This window comes from Barbus barbus (assembly GCF_936440315.1).
Source record: "Barbus barbus genome assembly, chromosome: 21".
NCBI lineage: Eukaryota > Metazoa > Chordata > Actinopteri > Cypriniformes > Cyprinidae > Barbus > Barbus barbus.
In genome coordinates, this window is record NC_136749.1 from 11,835,204 (window position 1) to 11,851,519 (window position 16,316).

General features: G+C 38.0%; 1 protein-coding gene across 3 annotated transcripts; it reads left to right on the plus strand.

Moving 5' to 3' along the window:
- Positions 1 to 1,722: 1,722 nt before the first annotated feature.
- On the plus strand, positions 1,723 to 11,638 carry tnxba (tenascin XBa). 3 transcript variants are annotated; one of them, XM_079444437.1, is made up of 14 exons: positions 1,723 to 1,847; positions 2,616 to 4,857; positions 6,740 to 7,651; positions 8,181 to 8,303; positions 8,421 to 8,564; positions 8,670 to 8,789; positions 8,881 to 9,036; positions 9,393 to 9,517; positions 9,604 to 9,736; positions 9,826 to 9,977; positions 10,227 to 10,323; positions 10,481 to 10,642; positions 10,736 to 10,899; positions 11,071 to 11,638. In XM_079444437.1, exons 2-14 carry the CDS (start codon positions 2,754 to 2,756, stop codon positions 11,176 to 11,178), a joined length of 4,500 nt encoding a protein of 1,499 aa, XP_079300563.1. In that variant the 5' UTR covers positions 1,723 to 1,847; positions 2,616 to 2,753; the 3' UTR covers positions 11,179 to 11,638. The 3 variants fall into 3 exon arrangements, with proteins under 3 accessions (XP_079300563.1, XP_079300565.1, XP_079300564.1); XM_079444439.1 differs by having other exon boundaries at positions 6,740 to 6,922; XM_079444438.1 differs by lacking the exon at positions 1,723 to 1,847 and having other exon boundaries at positions 2,020 to 4,857.
- Positions 11,639 to 16,316: the final 4,678 nt, after the last annotated feature.

Here is a 16,316-nt window from a genome sequence, read left to right on the forward strand (position 1 = left end):
GGTCATTAATAGGTGGACCATCATTGGGTCAAAAACAAACAAACAACAAAATAGGTGGTCACACCGGTTTTTGGAACATGGTTGCTGGTTTCTATTTGGTGCAAGCTGGTCATTAGCTGGTAGACCATCTTGAACAAGCAAGCTGTTTGGTCAAGCTGTTTTTGGAACAAAGTAGGTGGACAACCAGCCATGGAACTGCTTAAACCATGAAGCTTGTTCCAAAATACTAATTACTGACTTAAGAGTAAATATTTGCACTGTTAATGGCATCAAAGCATCTGTGTTATTTGTATACAATACTGAGATTTAAAAAAAAATAATTGTGTGCATTTAAATGGATTAGTCAACACAGGTATTTAGTTATTTTATGAAGCCATTTCTCATAAATGGTAAACGTAGTCAAATTACAAATTGCAAATGCAAATATAACTGGATTAAAGTGTTTTGTTTAGATAGAAAGTTTCCACAGAAACAAATGAACAATAGTCTATACTGTATAATGTGATTTTTGGGTCATGAATTCCCAGAAATGCTTGTCAGTAGATGGTTGTTTTGTTAGGTGTGTATACAGCTCAAGGCTTGGCACTGCTTTGACTAAGAGAGTAAGGTCAGGTCAGCAACAGAACGGTGGTCTCTGATGAGGGCCTGCTTTAGCGTGATATAAATATCATACAAGTGGGGGGGGGGGGCGCTAGTGAGCAGTGGCCACCCATCATTTCCCATCAGCTGACACACAAACACTCTCTGTGCTCCACTAGAGGATTTTCACACTCAAACTCTCATCAGGTACTAAAAAGGAAAAGTACAAGCCAGATCTTTGGGGAAAAGGTCAAAAGAAGTGTGTATGGAGTTATTTTAGATAAAGAGGTTTTCAACTATTTTGGGGTGTAACCTTTGCGTTCATTTTTCACAGAATGTGTTTTCTTTGCTTATCATGTAATATGAGTACAACACTGTCAGGTAAAAGAATTAATATATATATTTTTAAAACCTTACTAATAGGATCTGCTTAAATTATTATTTAATTTTTTTTAAATATGAAATAAAAACCTGTGTGAAGTTAATGAACCCAGTGGCAATATGAAAAGACCTGACTTTATATTGACAGTATAAAATATTATAAAATGTTAGTAATGCTTCTTAAAGATATATTTATATTTCTGATTTTCTTATGTTGCATATATTTTAATCTATATGAAGTAGTAAATTATGGTCTGAGGGCAGGTGAAGTATAATCTAATGTCATAATTTTGATCAAATAAACAGAAAATCAAATTAAATGGTACATTTGTGTTAAAAGTGATTAAAGTGTAAATATTGCTATTTAAAACATTATATGCTACAATTATTACAAACCGGAAACCCGGTTACAACAGGACATTTGGTTAGGCTGTCCCTTTAATCAGCATGGTGGTTGTAACGTGAAAAACAGATGCCACATTATACATTTTTTAATGTTTGACTTTTGCCATTATATTTGTAATATATTGATAAAAACAGGCATAATTCTAGAGGACAGCATTCATGTTAAGCAATAACTGATAAAGGTGCTAATCAATAGATTAATAAACTCTGTAAGTCTGTTAAATGATTAGGGAATTTCTTACCAGGAGAAAACACCCATAGTGTTTTCAAGAGCAGGAAATATGCTCAATGTAAATTGGCAAGGGGGCGGAGTATGGAAAAACTTTAAGTAGGAGATTTGATTGCCCCGGGTCCTTTGGCTAGGAGCTCCTGTTCACTGTCTCTCTTTCTCCATCAATCTCAATCAGTCACAGGAGGTTCTCAAAACTGATGGAAGGAGCTTCATACAACACTGAGCAGGACAGAAGCAGCTCCAAACACAGGTAAGACACATTCTATTACACATTATTATAATCATTGTGTTCATTTCCATAATCAATGATTGGCAGTAAGAATTGTTTTAAGTGAAATTTATTTTAAGTGGGCTAGATGTTTTGTGTTGTAAAATAATGGTCAGTTTAAGATTTGTGGATGTTAAGAATTGTAGATGTTAGATAAGAATTAAATAATAAAAATATTAATTGTTAAGGTTCATTGTGTATATTTATTCATATTTATGCATGCTATTAATAATATTTTTTACAAATGTTTATTATTTAAAAAGCTTAAATATGAAGTTCATCAGTTTTCAATAATAACAAAAATTATAACTATGATTTTTAGGCCAGTCTAAACAGTCTTTGTGTAAGTTTTACTTCATCTCCAATTATTAAAGAATTTTTTGGATGCTTCTGCGGTGAGCGCTTAAATAGACTGGAGTATTTTTTTTAAACTGGAAACTAGCCCTGGCAGTTTTCAGTTGGCCTAAGTAAAGATTATGTAAGAGCTGAGTCAAAGACGTACAGTCCCTGTGAGAGGAGGACAGTACGGCTCTGTTGCTGCGGTACAGTCCCTCTGCTGATAGAGGTTTGCGAGCTTTTTCCAAAAATGCAGTTTTGAGCTCAGCCAACCCGGCTCATCTTAGCCTGACATACATTTGAAAGGCATGTGTTTTATTTACAAAATTTGAGCAATGAATGAATGAATATATATATATATGTGTGAATAAAACTGCATGCAAAGGCAAACTAACTCAGCTTTTCTCTTTTCAGGGAACACATCCATTAAATCACAACTACCTGTAAGATAGTTGAGGAAAATAAATATAAAACATTTGCAGTTTAGGATTTATATAAGCAGTTCAAACCATTCATTTGTATGAAAGACTTGACACCTTAATCCAGCATAAAATGTTCATCTCAATAGTTTTTCTCCTCGTCCTAAATCCAGTGCTTTCTCTTCAAGGCACACTTAGCGAGAATAAAAATGGCACTACCAAATCTAAGGACCACACTATTAGCCACAATGTTCCCAAGCTAGTAACCACAACATTAACCACCAAAGTGAAAATCCAGACCCATGCTGCTTCTTCAAAAAGCACCAATCAGACTCTTCCTTCCACACCGAAGCCTGTTGTGGATGGTGTCCAGAAACCTGTGCCTTCTCTTCAAGACACGCTTAGTGAGAAGAAAAATTCTACTACTAAATCAAAAGGGAACGCCATTAATCTAAATGTTCAGAAACCAGTAACCACATTCTCAAACGCCAAAACGAAAAACCAAAGTCAATCTACTTTCTCAAAAACTAGCAGCATTAGTCAGACTCTTTCATCCACTACAAAGCCTAATGTAGATGTTGTCCAGAATCCTGAGCCAGCTCTTCCAGGCAAACTTAATGAAAAGAAAAATTCTACCGCCAAAACAACGGCCAACATTGGTAGTCTTAATCTTCCAAAGTTAGGAACTACAGTATTAAATACCAAGCTGAAAAACCAGACTCATCCCACTTCCTCAAAAAAGGACAGCGTCGATCAGACTCTTCTATCCACTACAAAGCTGGTTGCTGATGAAATCACACTTAGCGAGAAGAAAAATTCTACTGTTAAGTCAACAGCCCAAACTATTAATGTTAATGTGTCAAAGAAAGTGGCTACATCATTAAACACCGAAACGAAAAAACAGACTCAATCTACTTCCTCAAAAATTAGCAATGTCAATCAGCATCAAGACATCGTCCAAAAACATGTGCCTTCTCTTCAGGACCCACTTAGCGAGAAGAAAAATTCTACTGTTAAGTCAACAGCCCAAACTATTAATGTTAATGTGTCAAAGAAAGTGGCTACATCATTAAACACCAAAACGAAAAAACAGACTCAATCTACTTCCTCAAAAATTAGCAATGTCAATCAAGACATCGTCCAAAAACATGTGCCTTCTCTTCAGGACCCACTTAGTGAGAAGAAAAATTCCACTGTTAAGTCAACAGCCCAAACTATTAAAGTTGCAACTACATTATTAAAGACCAAAATGAAAGACCAAACTCAATCTATTTCCTCAACAACTAGTAGAGTGAATCAGACTCTCTCATCATCTACTAAGCCTGATGTGGACACCATCTACAAGCCTGTGCAAAGTGTACAAAACACAGTTAGTGAGAAGAAAAATTCTACTACCAAGTCAACAGTCAATAGTGTTAATGTTAATGCTGAGAAACCAGTAACTACATTACAAAAGACTAAAATGAAAGAACAAACTCAATCTACTTCCTCAAAAAATAGTACCACTGATCAGACTCTTCTATCCTCCTTGAAGCCTGCTGTAGATGTTGTCCAGAAACCTGTGTCTTCTCTTCCAGCAACAGAAAATGCGATGAAAAATACTAGTACCGAGTCAGTAGGCCACTCTCTTCATGTTAATGCTTCAAAGTCAGTAAACAGCAAAATGATTAATCAAACTTATTCTACTTCGTCAAAGCCAGGTCGCGTTGGTCAGACTCTCTTATCCACATCAAAGCCTTTTGTAGATGTCCAGAAACTTGGGCCTTCTCTTCAAGGCACAGTTAGCGAGAAGAAAAATTCTACTTCCAAGTCAACATCCCAAACTATTAATGTTACTGGGTCAAAACCAGTAAGTACATCATTAAACACCAAAATGAAAACTAAAACTCAATCTGCTTCCTCAGAAATTAGCAATGTCAATCAGACTGTTGCATCTACCACAAAGCCTGTGGTCAATAGAGTCCAGAATCCAACTAAAGACAAACCTGCAGAGAGTTCACCAGTTAAAGTAGTCATCACTGAGGGTTGCGTTCCTCAGGAGTCTCAGACAGACTCAGGTAAGGTAGCCAAATTACGCGAAACGGAGCTCAGTTTGAATCCTGGCTCTCCTCTGGTAATGACTCATCACATCAACCTGGTTCAAGGAGCCTGCACAGGAAGCTGTGAAACTGAGATGGCCACACTGAGGGATAGAGTTGAGTTTCTTGAGAAGGAGATGGCTGCGATTAAAAAAATGTGTAAGTAAAGTTATGTACTAATAAAGATCCTAAATTTTAATTGGAATGGTTCACTACAAAATGAAAATCTGGAAATCATAATTTACTCATGGAAATGTTGTTCCAATATGATTTTCTTTCATAGAGCATAAAAAGAGAATTTTATCAGAAAGTCCATGCTGCTGTTCTCCATACGAAAAAGTGAATTGTGACGAGGGGCTGTCGAACTCCAAAGATTAAAAAAGCACAATAAAATTATCTTAAAAGTAGTCCATATGACCTATATATTATTCCTAGTCTTTTTAAGCCGTAATTTTAGAAACAGATGGAAATTTGTATTTAAGATGATCTACTTTAATGGAGCTTTTTCTCATTTTAGAGCTTAAAAGGTAAGTGGTGAGTAGTAAGCGACTTCTGAGAAACATTGTTGAAAATTCAAATCAAGAATTTTGTGAATATTTGCTAGCAGTCTGTTCTGTGTGCGTGCTGAAAACAAAATTGTGTCCTGGCTGTAAATAGGGGAAAAACAAAGCAGATTTTACTGATCAGAGTCAGGACAAGTCAAGTCACCTTTATTTATATAGCGCTTTTAACAATACAGATTGTGTCAAAGCACTTAACAGTATCAAATTGGAGGATAGAGTGTCAGTAATGTATAATAATAAGATTAAACACTCAATTTTCAGTTAAAGGCATTTCATTATTGAATTCAGTGATGTCATTGTCTAGCTCAAATAAATAGTATCTGTGAAATCAAATTGACGATAATCGCTAGAAATCAAGTGTCCCCAACTGAGCAAGCCAGAGGCGACAGCGGCAAGGAACCAAAACTCCCTCTGTGACAGAATGGAGAAAAAAATCCTTGGGAGAAACCAGGCTCAGTCCCCCGACAGAACTGGCCAGGATATTATTGTTTATTTATTGTTTAATTATTGATTTAATAAAAAATTTTAATGTATAAATGTATTATATTTCTATTTTTATATTGTTGCAATTTCTACCAATAATAGTATTATGTAGTTAGGTATTTTATATATATTTATTTTTCAGAGAAATATACCTGGAAAAAGAAGGGTTACAGTAAGTTAGTATTGGAAAATCTTTCCGCCGCTGAAGAGCCGTGAGCATGAAGTTACTCAGACACCTGTGTAGCTTTGATTTTGTGACATTTCACTGAACCAAGACAATGCTGTTGTAATATTAGCTATAGTAATAGGACTGATTAATCCATATGTCACGGACCGCTGAGCGAGCGCCGAGGAGAAGACAAAGTCTGGGTCCAAGTACAGGTAAGGTACTATTTTAATAAACAAAAAGGCCAACAAGGCAAAACAAAACAGACTCAGGAACGGGATACACAAAACAGCAACACAGTGCATGTATCGACAAACTTTAAACCATACCATTAATACAACTAATTCAACCAGACAGAGCAGCGGGAGTGTGGTGTATAAATAGTCCATGACAATGGGGAACAGCTGGGAGTGTAATATGTGACAGGTGTGTGGAGTTAGGGGAATAGAGTCCGGGAGGACGGGAGATGGTCACCTCTGGTGGTGAAAGGAAGAACTGCAGGGCCTGGACTCATGACACCAAACTTGTGCTAGCTTTCTGTTACCAACTGTTAGTTGCTGCCTATGTTGCACAGCATGTTCGTGAATTTGAGGACAGAGCAATGAAGGCGAGGGTGTGTTGGATGTGTTTGAGTGTCAATTTCAAATATTGACAGTGTTTCTCAGAAATCGCTTACTGCACCATTAACAGACCATAGTCCCAAACCATTTTCATTGTGAATAAAAGAGCAGCAGGAACATCTTGCTAAATATTTCATGTTGCATTTCATTTTGGGCTGAACTTTTCTATTAAGAATGTATTTAAGTCTCTCTCTCAATTATTTCCCCAGCTGTTGACAAGATCACAGTAACCGTTGAAGCAATGGCTAAGATCCTCACTCCCAAACCCGATACAAAACCTGTGAAGACAAAGCCAGACAAGACCATATTCATGAAAAAGACAGACACAAATGGCCCAAAGACAAACACCACAGCCAAGCCAACAGTGAAGCCAAGTCCAACCGTGTCTCCAGGTAAAGCCCAGTCCAATACCACAAAGAGAGACAAGGTTATTAAGACTATTGGGCAAGTTCTGCTAAACCATGAAGGTAGAAGACATCCCAAGCAAGCAAAAAAAGGCAAAACAACAACCATAAAACTAGATTTAGACAAACAATCACAAACTGATCTCACTGTCAAGTCCAAGAAAAATTATCTTAAAGATGAGCCTGTCTATCAGAACGTGACTCAGATATTTGGAAAGAAGGTTAATGGAACCTCCAAAGTTTCAGAGATTGAGTCTGATAAGCATGTAAATGGGACAAGTTTTGAATCCAAAACTCATACAAAGCATTTTAACAAAACTATCAGCAGATTATCAGTCATTGGATCAGTTGAGGTTCATAATATCACTTCTACCGGGTTCATTATGTCTTGGGAAGCTCCTCGAGGCATGTTCAAGAACTTCACTATATCAAGAAGGGAAATCAGAGGAGGAAATGAAGATTCTGAGAAAATTCAGGATGGAGCAGTGGCTGTAAATGTAACAGATGTCCAAAGGCCCAGTTTAAACAGAACATCAACTAAAGTCCAAAGTAGCAAACCTGAAGGAAAGACTGTGAAAAAGTTCTCCCAATTTCTTGCTGGTACAGCACGGTCATATTTTTTCAAAGGCCTTCAACCTCAGACGCAGTATACGGTTTCCTTGTTTGGCTCTGGTCTTGGCATACGATCCAAAATTCACCGCCTTACATTATCCACAGGTAGGTTTCCCATACTTCCTGCTTTGGTTCACTGCTATAAACACCAGTGAAGAGCATTTACTCTCCTGCAGTGTGCTGGCAGCACTAAAGTATGCTTAAATCACTAATGAAAGCATGAAATACAGTCCCTTGTGCATTTTAAATATTGATGTTGGCAAGACACACTTACTCTATTTTAGTCAAAAATACTAGGCATGAGTTCAGTGACATCAGGAGCACAAAACTTAAATTTAAAGCCTTAAATTTTCTTTGGGTGTCAACTTAACAGAATTTCCACTGCTAAAATTAATGATGTGTACTGTATTGGTGAATGGTGACATTCAAAATTCACCATTAAATCATTTTAAGACTGAATGCACCAATTGATTACTTGGATAATGTGGCGTATTTATGCAGAAATATAAATGTTTCTGAACTTTAAAACATACATTTGTGCTGATATTTTTAATGTCACTGACTTCAGTTTAAACTGCTCCAACTTTGAGATTTTCTTTGACTGTGCTTTTTGACTTTTTGACATTTTTTCCAGGCCCTGAACCGCCCACTGACTTGATGTTCAGCAATATAACAAAGACTTCCTTCTCAGTATCATGGACAAAACCTAAAAGCATAGTAGCAGAATTTAAAGTCACGTACACCAACATTGTAACTGGTACTGTACATGTCTTTGAGTTATCCTGCTTTTCTCCTATGACTATTAAGTGCTACTGTGTGCACCCTCACAATACATTTTGATTATTTTACAATGCTTTACCTTTTTATACTGCAGGCGAGAGTGGCTCCATGTCTGTTGACTCCCAGCTGTCCCATGTTCTCCTGTCTAAGCTCTCTGCTGGCTCCACCTATGACATTACTGTGAGCTCAGTTTTGGAGACACTCGAAAGTGAGCCAGTCACAGCCTCTGTCACAACAGGTGTGAAGAATGCTTATTGTTTTTTGTTTCTTTTCACTTGATGTTATGGTTGCTGATGATGCTTTGGAGTCACTGATGTCTCTTTCACATTTCTATAAATCCTAGTGCCGGATTCTCCTACTGAACTAAAGGTGGTGAACATCACAGACACTAAAGCTCTGCTGATATGGAAACCATCACAAGCTAAAGTGGACAGCTATATACTCAGTTATGGAACTACAAAATGTAAGTGCAGTCAGGCTAATGAAATGGCTTGTTCTACACTAAATGGTCATTGCTTATTCGTATTTTTTTTTTTTTTTTTTTTGCTTTCTAGCTCCTAATGTGACTATTACAGTGACGTTATCTGGCAGTACTGTGGAGCATCAACTCAGAGGACTCCACAGATCTTCTTTATACATGGTGAAAATCAAAAGTCAAGTCAACCGGCTCCAGAGTAGCCCAGTCTCCACAACCTTCACAACAGGAAGTGGTGCGTAAACTGTCACAATTCTGTTTACTTACCCTCAAGTAAACTAAATGATACAAAACACTGTAGAAGTAACATGAAAGTAATTTAAAAAGATTTTACTGTTGAGACTGATAGTAACTAAATGGTCAATATTAAAATTCAATACCAGCATTCAATAACATACAAAAATCTGTAATATCAACCGACATCCTTAATTTTACTTGTTATATGGTCAAAGTTGGCATGACAAAATTGTGCGATGAACAGAACAAAACTGATTATTAATAAAATCCATCTTTTCACCATTTTAGTTCAATATTCTCTACAGAAGCGGCCATATCTTGTTTTTATCCTATTTTTTCATGTATGTTTTCCAGGAGTGAAACTTCAGGTCGTGACTCCCAATGAGGTGACCTTTCACTCAGCTGTGATTTCATGGAGGGCTCCCCATGTGACTTTCAAAAGTTATAGGCTCACATACCAACTGAACGAAGAAGTGAAGGTGATTATATCAATTACTCAATAGCACCTGAGACAAATTTAGCAGCCTTCCCACAATTTTCACTGTCCCCTGCTTTGTATTAACAGGAGGTGATTTTAAATACATCTGTGATGCATTATGAGCTGACTGGACTGGCAGCCTTTTCAAACTATACTGTGAAAATAGAGGGAGAAAGAGATGGACAGTACATCAGTTTTGTCTTTGCTGAATTTACCACTGGTGTGTAATGTTCTGTTTGAACTAACTCAATTTCACCCCTGGTTGTTCTATCTTTCATAGATTTGATTTTCTTTATTCTTGCGCTATAGCCCAGCTCCCGCACCCATACCCCACAGACTGCTCAGAGGTACAGGTCAACGGGATGAAAGAGTCAGGAGAGGCTGAGATTTACCCTGAAGGGAAGGATGGAGAGCCAGTCTGGGTCTATTGTGACATGGAGTCTGATGGAGGAGGCTGGACAGTAAGAAAACAAAAAGCCAACCTTTAAATAGTTAAAGTGCACTGTCAAATGTACAGACAACCATTGATAGTAAACTAAAATATACTTTAATGTTTCTATTGAAGCTTGTATGACATGTATTTAAATATATCTGTACATGTATTTAAATATATCCCCCCCCCCCCCCATTTGTGAACTGAATTGAACTGATATGTGGCCAAGTAAATGGTTTTTGAATTTAAGTAATATTTTGTTGTTTTACAAATGCAGGTTTTCCAGAGGAGAATGGATGGATCTACTGATTTCTTCAGGAGCTGGAGAGACTACAGTAAAGGTTTTGGCTCCCTGAGTGGGGAATTCTGGCTGGGTGAGATTTTCAACAGTCATTGTATTTTTTTTCTTTAGAAACCAAAAATATATATATATACATTGAATATTTTATATTTCCCAGGTTCCCACCTAAAGAATACCAGTTTAACAGCTGCGGGGACTTTGAATTAAATTTCTGCACCCTCTCTCAACAGGAAATGACATACTCCACACTCTTACCAGTCGTGCACCAATGAGCCTGCGGATTGACCTGCGTTCAGGAAATGACACGGCCTTTGCTCATTATGCTAACTTCAGCGTTAGCTCAGAGGCTAACCACTATGAAATCGAGCTGTCTGGATACTTTGGCACTGCTGGTAAGAGAAAATAATACTTTGTGTGAAAAAAAAATGTTTTTGCATTAAGAAAGACAAGCTGACGCACTGGCTATATTTTGTGTATTTTTGCAGGTGATTCCATGAAATATCACAACCGCCGTCCGTTCTCCACCAAAGACAAAGACCCAAAGACTCTTAGCATTCACTGTGCTAAGGCCTACTTGGGAGGCTGGTGGTATAAAAATTGTTACAAGGCAAACCTCAATGGCCTCTATGCCTCCTACTCAGACAACAAGGTACTACATCAGCAAACAGTAGCATTTATGTAGCTCAAACAATAGAGGTTCATCTTAGGTTTAAAGTACAATGTTAAGAGCATCAAACTATAGCCATTATAGAGACACCAATAGGGCTTAAGTCACAAACCTTCCCCCGATTTCTGAGTGTTTTTTTTTCTTGCCTCTTAGGGTGTGGTGTGGATAGACTGGAAAGGCAAAGACGCATCCCTCCCATTTACTGAGATGAAGCTTCGACCCTCCTATATCAGTCAAACAATCCCAACAACCCAAGATTAAATCTACAGAGTGAATACTGCACATAGTGCAAATACACTGTACAAACTTCTACACACTGCTACTTCAATATTGTATATAGGTTAACAACACACATACAAAACAAACTTTGCGAAGTAAATATGCAAACAACCTCCAACCAATCACAACAACTAAGTTGTTTTTTTTAATGTTATGTAGACTTTATGCATGTGTCGATGTACTTGTGTTAATGGGGGTCCATCATTGATATTAACATTTCCGCTACTGGAATAACTGCACTGTCTTGATCTATTGGTACTATTTTTTTTTATTATCTTTTCATATGACTGGTTTCCTCTCCATTAAATTGTTTTATTTTGATGTTGTAGACATGTAGACAAAACCAATAAAACAATGTACTAACCAGTCCTGTGTATGGGGAATATACAATTAAAGCTCAAGGACCAGGTGTGAATAAAAACCGGGAGTCAGTGATGCAATCAATTGAAGAGAAATTTATTGAAGAAAATAGTTTGCTGTTTTCAAAGGCAGAAGTCAGCTTCAACACTTTTAATGGAGTTGGTAGGCTGCTCTGCGTACATGTTCAAGACACCAGCAATTACACTCTAGCAGTGGTCACTAATTACGTCAATACATAGGTAAGGAAGATTCTGGTTGGTAGATAAACTTAGAAAATCGCCACACATGGACGTAAAACTCAAAAGACATCTTCTAGTGATTATTTTATTTTGACAAGTGATCAGAGGTCAGACGCAATAGGTCTCTCCAGAGACATTTGTTACCCTGGGGTTCATCAGGGTTTCCTCCTGGGCTGTGTCCGCATCTAGCTGCAAAGACAGACTCTCACACATACATACGCAGAGAACACTAATCTGTACTTCAAGGTTGCCGGGCTCTGCCCTAAATCTTATCAAATATGGTTAACTACACACACACAATGAGAGCAGATTCTTCGAGAGTAAAAAGGCAGACTAAAGCCATATTCAACTTATTTTCTAACATGCATAAATGTAACTTTAATAATAATTATTCAAGAAATGGATCCTGGAAGTGAGATTTTGTGTGTTTTTAATATTTCTTTACATATTTATCTTTTCATTATATTTACTAAATGTGTTTGCTGTTATATTTCAATAGGCTACGTGTATATAATATAATATAATTTATAATTTTTTAAATACAGAATTAAAGCCAAATAACTATAAGGAAGGAACAATAAGGAAGTATTTCCACGTGACGGTAGATGGATTTATGTCAATATAATGATTCTATGCATTAGTGCACATGAACCTATCAGTGAATTATTACAGTGTAACTTTGCTTTATAGGCAAATCCTTTTACAGAGGATTTTACTAAGTTTTTACTAACTAAGGATTTTACTAAGTACCTTTTACCAAGTTCGGCTAAAATGGCAGTTGAAGCAGACTGGTTTAACGGTAGCTCCATTCCTGTGCAGGGCTGAAAGCTTAGATTGTGGTTTGGCTACAGACAAGATTCCGCCATACCTGACACTATACTTCTTTGATTGGTTTTTCAGGGTGGCAACTGCATTTCACTATATTCCTGAGCTTATACTGAATCACTGCTTTATTTGAAATGAATGGGGCCTTTCCATCCAATGCCTTACAGCAATATATCAGCATGGAACTCGGCAGTAAAGGTTGTACAATAGCATGCACAGTAACTTAGTGTTAGTCCCCACTTCCTTTTTTCGACTAAATGCAAACTTTGTTAGTTATAAAACCAATGGGGATTTGGTATCCTGTAATCATTTATCTAATGTTAGTGGTTCATTCTTCTTGCTTTGAGAGTAACATTGAGATCAAGGATAATATTTACCTGACCTTGATGAGAGGATAAATTGAGAAACAGCACTCAATCATGTGGATTGGAGCAGTGCTGGAGAAGGAAGATAATAAGGTGGTGGGGGGGGGGGGGGGGTAAAAGAAAAGCATTCAGAGAGTTTTCAGTAAAAAATCAACAGCATGTGTATCTCAGCGGTGAGTGTGGCGCTGTTACTCTTCATTTTGTGGATGCTTGTGGTCCAGCTCTGTAGACAAACCGACAGGCAAAGTGATGGAGATGCCAAAGCAAGCAAGCAACCAGAAGGTAGGAGGTTTGAGTAATTGAAAAAAATATGTCCATTGATAACCTGAATACCAGAAAAGTGAAGGAAGAGATTGTGAAATTCGACAGCTCTGCTTCGGCTTAATATGTATGTTTCTTTCCACTGACATAGCGGCTGTACCCAAACTCCTGCATTCCCTCTCTAAGTGCTTCTGTGGCACTCTTTCTCCCTCTCTTCCTGGGCCTCCCTCTCTCCCTTTGCTGGGCAACATGCTGGATCTTGTCCAAGAACATCTACCCACCTACCTGACTTCACTGGCACTTCGCTATGGAAATATCTATCGGCTCAACTGTGGCAACACAAGTAATTATTATTTTTATTCCATTTCCATGATAGCAAAACTCATTGCAATTGGTGATATGAAGTCATATTATTCAAATGTAGATTTACATAAACTTCACTAAATAGAGGAGATCAGGACAAGCTGTCACAAGGTTTACATGTTAATAACTATATGGTTTTGAATCAATATTTTTTTCTATAGCTGCTGGGTAAAAAATTAACACAATAAATCCACACATACATTCAAACAACAGTCAATTTTAATGAAGGTATAATTGGAATTGAAATTTTAAACTGTTGTCAGGGCAAGAATATTATACATTTTTGCTTTTTTTTTGCGTTCATAATTGTCTTGCTCTTTAAATGTACCTAAAAGCCTGTATTAGGCTGTTTAATGACAGGTTCTATAGTAATGCATAATAAAGCAGCAAAACTAAAAAAACTTTTTTTTTTTTTTTCCTGATTAATATAAACCTACCTTGAGAAATGTTCAATGGACTAGAATGTGTGATAGCTATTGTAGTGTCAGTCTCCATTACATCATTAAAATCTGTTCATGTCTTTTATTGTTTTTTGCAGCCATGGTGATATTAAATAATAGTGAGATCATCCGCGAGACTCTGATTAAAAAATGGTCTGACTTTGCTGGGAGGCCTCATTCATATACTGGTAATTAGGTCTATCAACTACCCAGCATGTTTATCTTTTCAAAAAGACTATCTATATATCATAACTCACATGTGTTTCTTCTTGTACCTCAATCTTAGGTGATATAGTGTCATGCGGAGGGCGAACCATTTCTCTGGGTGATTTCAGTGAGGAATGGAAGGCTCACAGGCGTGTGGCCCATAGTGCTCTGCACCGCTGCACAACGGATTCCCTGCACTCTGTCATAGAAAATCAAGCACACCATCTCTGCAAGGTATAGGACAGACACATACACTGATACATCCTTTATCATGATGGACACTGATTGGTCTCCAGTTCACAGGCTCAAGGTCAGAGGAGCGAGAAAATTTGAATTTGCAATTTAGGAAATGACAAGCACCCCCGACACATACACATTTACTTAGCTATGTAAATCAGTAAACATAACAGGGTTATGTTTTATAAAAGAATGAAAAAGGGGAGGGGTATGTAGTTAACTAAAGACTGGAATACACTACACGACTAAATCAGGGCAAAACCCTGGGCAAAAGCAGTGTAGTGTATTCCAGCCTTAAAGGAACACTCCACTTTTTTTAAAAAATAGGCTAATTTTCCAACTCCCCAAGAGTTAAACAGTTGAGTCTTACCATTTTCGAATCCATTCAGCTGATCTCCTGGTCTGGCGGTAGCATTTTTAGCATAGCTTAGCATAGATCATTGAATCTGATTAGACCGTTAGCATCTCGCTCCTATTTAAAACTTGACTCTTCTGTAGTTACATCTGTAGTGTTTAGGATATGCAGTATGATGTTTACGACAGTGACGTTTGACGTTATGACGCACGGGGGTACGCCTGCCGTATTACACTGTGTAAGAACAACAGAGCACTAGCATTAAGCCCGCGAGGGACGACGGCTGTCTGTGTAATAACTGTCAAGATATCACAGTAAAGTATACTGAATGCACACGTCTGTTTTCTTGTCAAATACTCAAACGAGAACATCACATTGGCGACGAGGATGGGATAAGAAAAAAAGATGTCACTGGGAAACACTGTCGCTCTACAAGCCTTCGATACCGAAACGGATCCGAGCTCAGTAGGACCACGCTGGACAAAATGGATGCAAAGGTTTGAAAACTATATTACAGCAGTGAACATTACCGGAGATGAAAGGCAGAAGGCATTATTACTACACTTGGCTGGAGAGCGCGTGCATGACATCTACGACACGTTAGCAGCAGAGGAAGATAAGTTTGCTGATGTTAAGCAGAAGTTAAGCACGTATTTTACGCCTAAAAAGAACGTCCAGTATCAAGTATATATATTCCGAAAGGCAGTACAGCAGCCGGGCGAGAACCTAGACACATACTGTACCAGACTACGCATGCTAGCAAAGAATTGTGAATTTGTCGACGTAAGCCATGAAATAAAAGCACAGCTGATCCAAAGCTGCAGTTCAACCAGGCTACGTAGAAGAGCGCTCAGAGAACCCGAAAACAGCCTGGATGACCTTCTCGAATACGGGAGAACTTTAGAACTGTCCGAGCAACAAGCAACCGGCATGGAGCAGAGTGTAGCTGCATCAGTGAATGCAGTGCTGCAGGATAGGCGAACAGCTGCCAGCCGACGCGCCGGGAGAGCAAAGCCTAACGTCCAGTGCAGGAATTGCGGTGGAAATTATCCACATGACGGAAACTGCCCAGCAAAAGGAAAAGACTGTAAAGCATGCGGGAAACTAAATCACTTCGCCAAGCAGTGCAGGACAAAACAAAAAACACCTGGAAGAGACTTTGAAATGAAACACAGAGACAACAGTAAGCAACACAAAACGCACAAGAAAGTGTATAACATCACCAGCACAACACAGAGTACCACACATGACTCGTCCAGTAGTGATGAAGCTTATGTATTTGCTGCCAGTGACAACAAGAATATCACTCAACCACGCACACACATTTGGCTTAATGGTGTAAAAATTGCAGCAATGATTGATTCCGGAGCTGCAGTGAACATTATTAGTGAATCAGTCCTCCGTACCCTGAGACCATGCCCACAGCTCAGCCCAGCTGATATAAAGATATTCCCATATGGCAACACTG

What these genes read in the sequence shown, in the direction of transcription:
- tnxba (XM_079444437.1), top strand. Translation starts at nt 2,754, where the DNA reads ATGTTCATCTCAATAGTTTTTCTCCTCGTCCTAAATCCAGTGCTTTCT. An exon ending in CACAGCCTCTGTCACAACAG is followed by an intron (nt 8,565 to 8,669) that starts GTGTGAAGAATG and finishes TATAAATCCTAG; the next exon opens with TGCCGGATTCTCCTACTGAA. An exon ending in CTGATGGAGGAGGCTGGACA is followed by an intron (nt 9,978 to 10,226) that starts GTAAGAAAACAA and finishes TTACAAATGCAG; the next exon opens with GTTTTCCAGAGGAGAATGGA.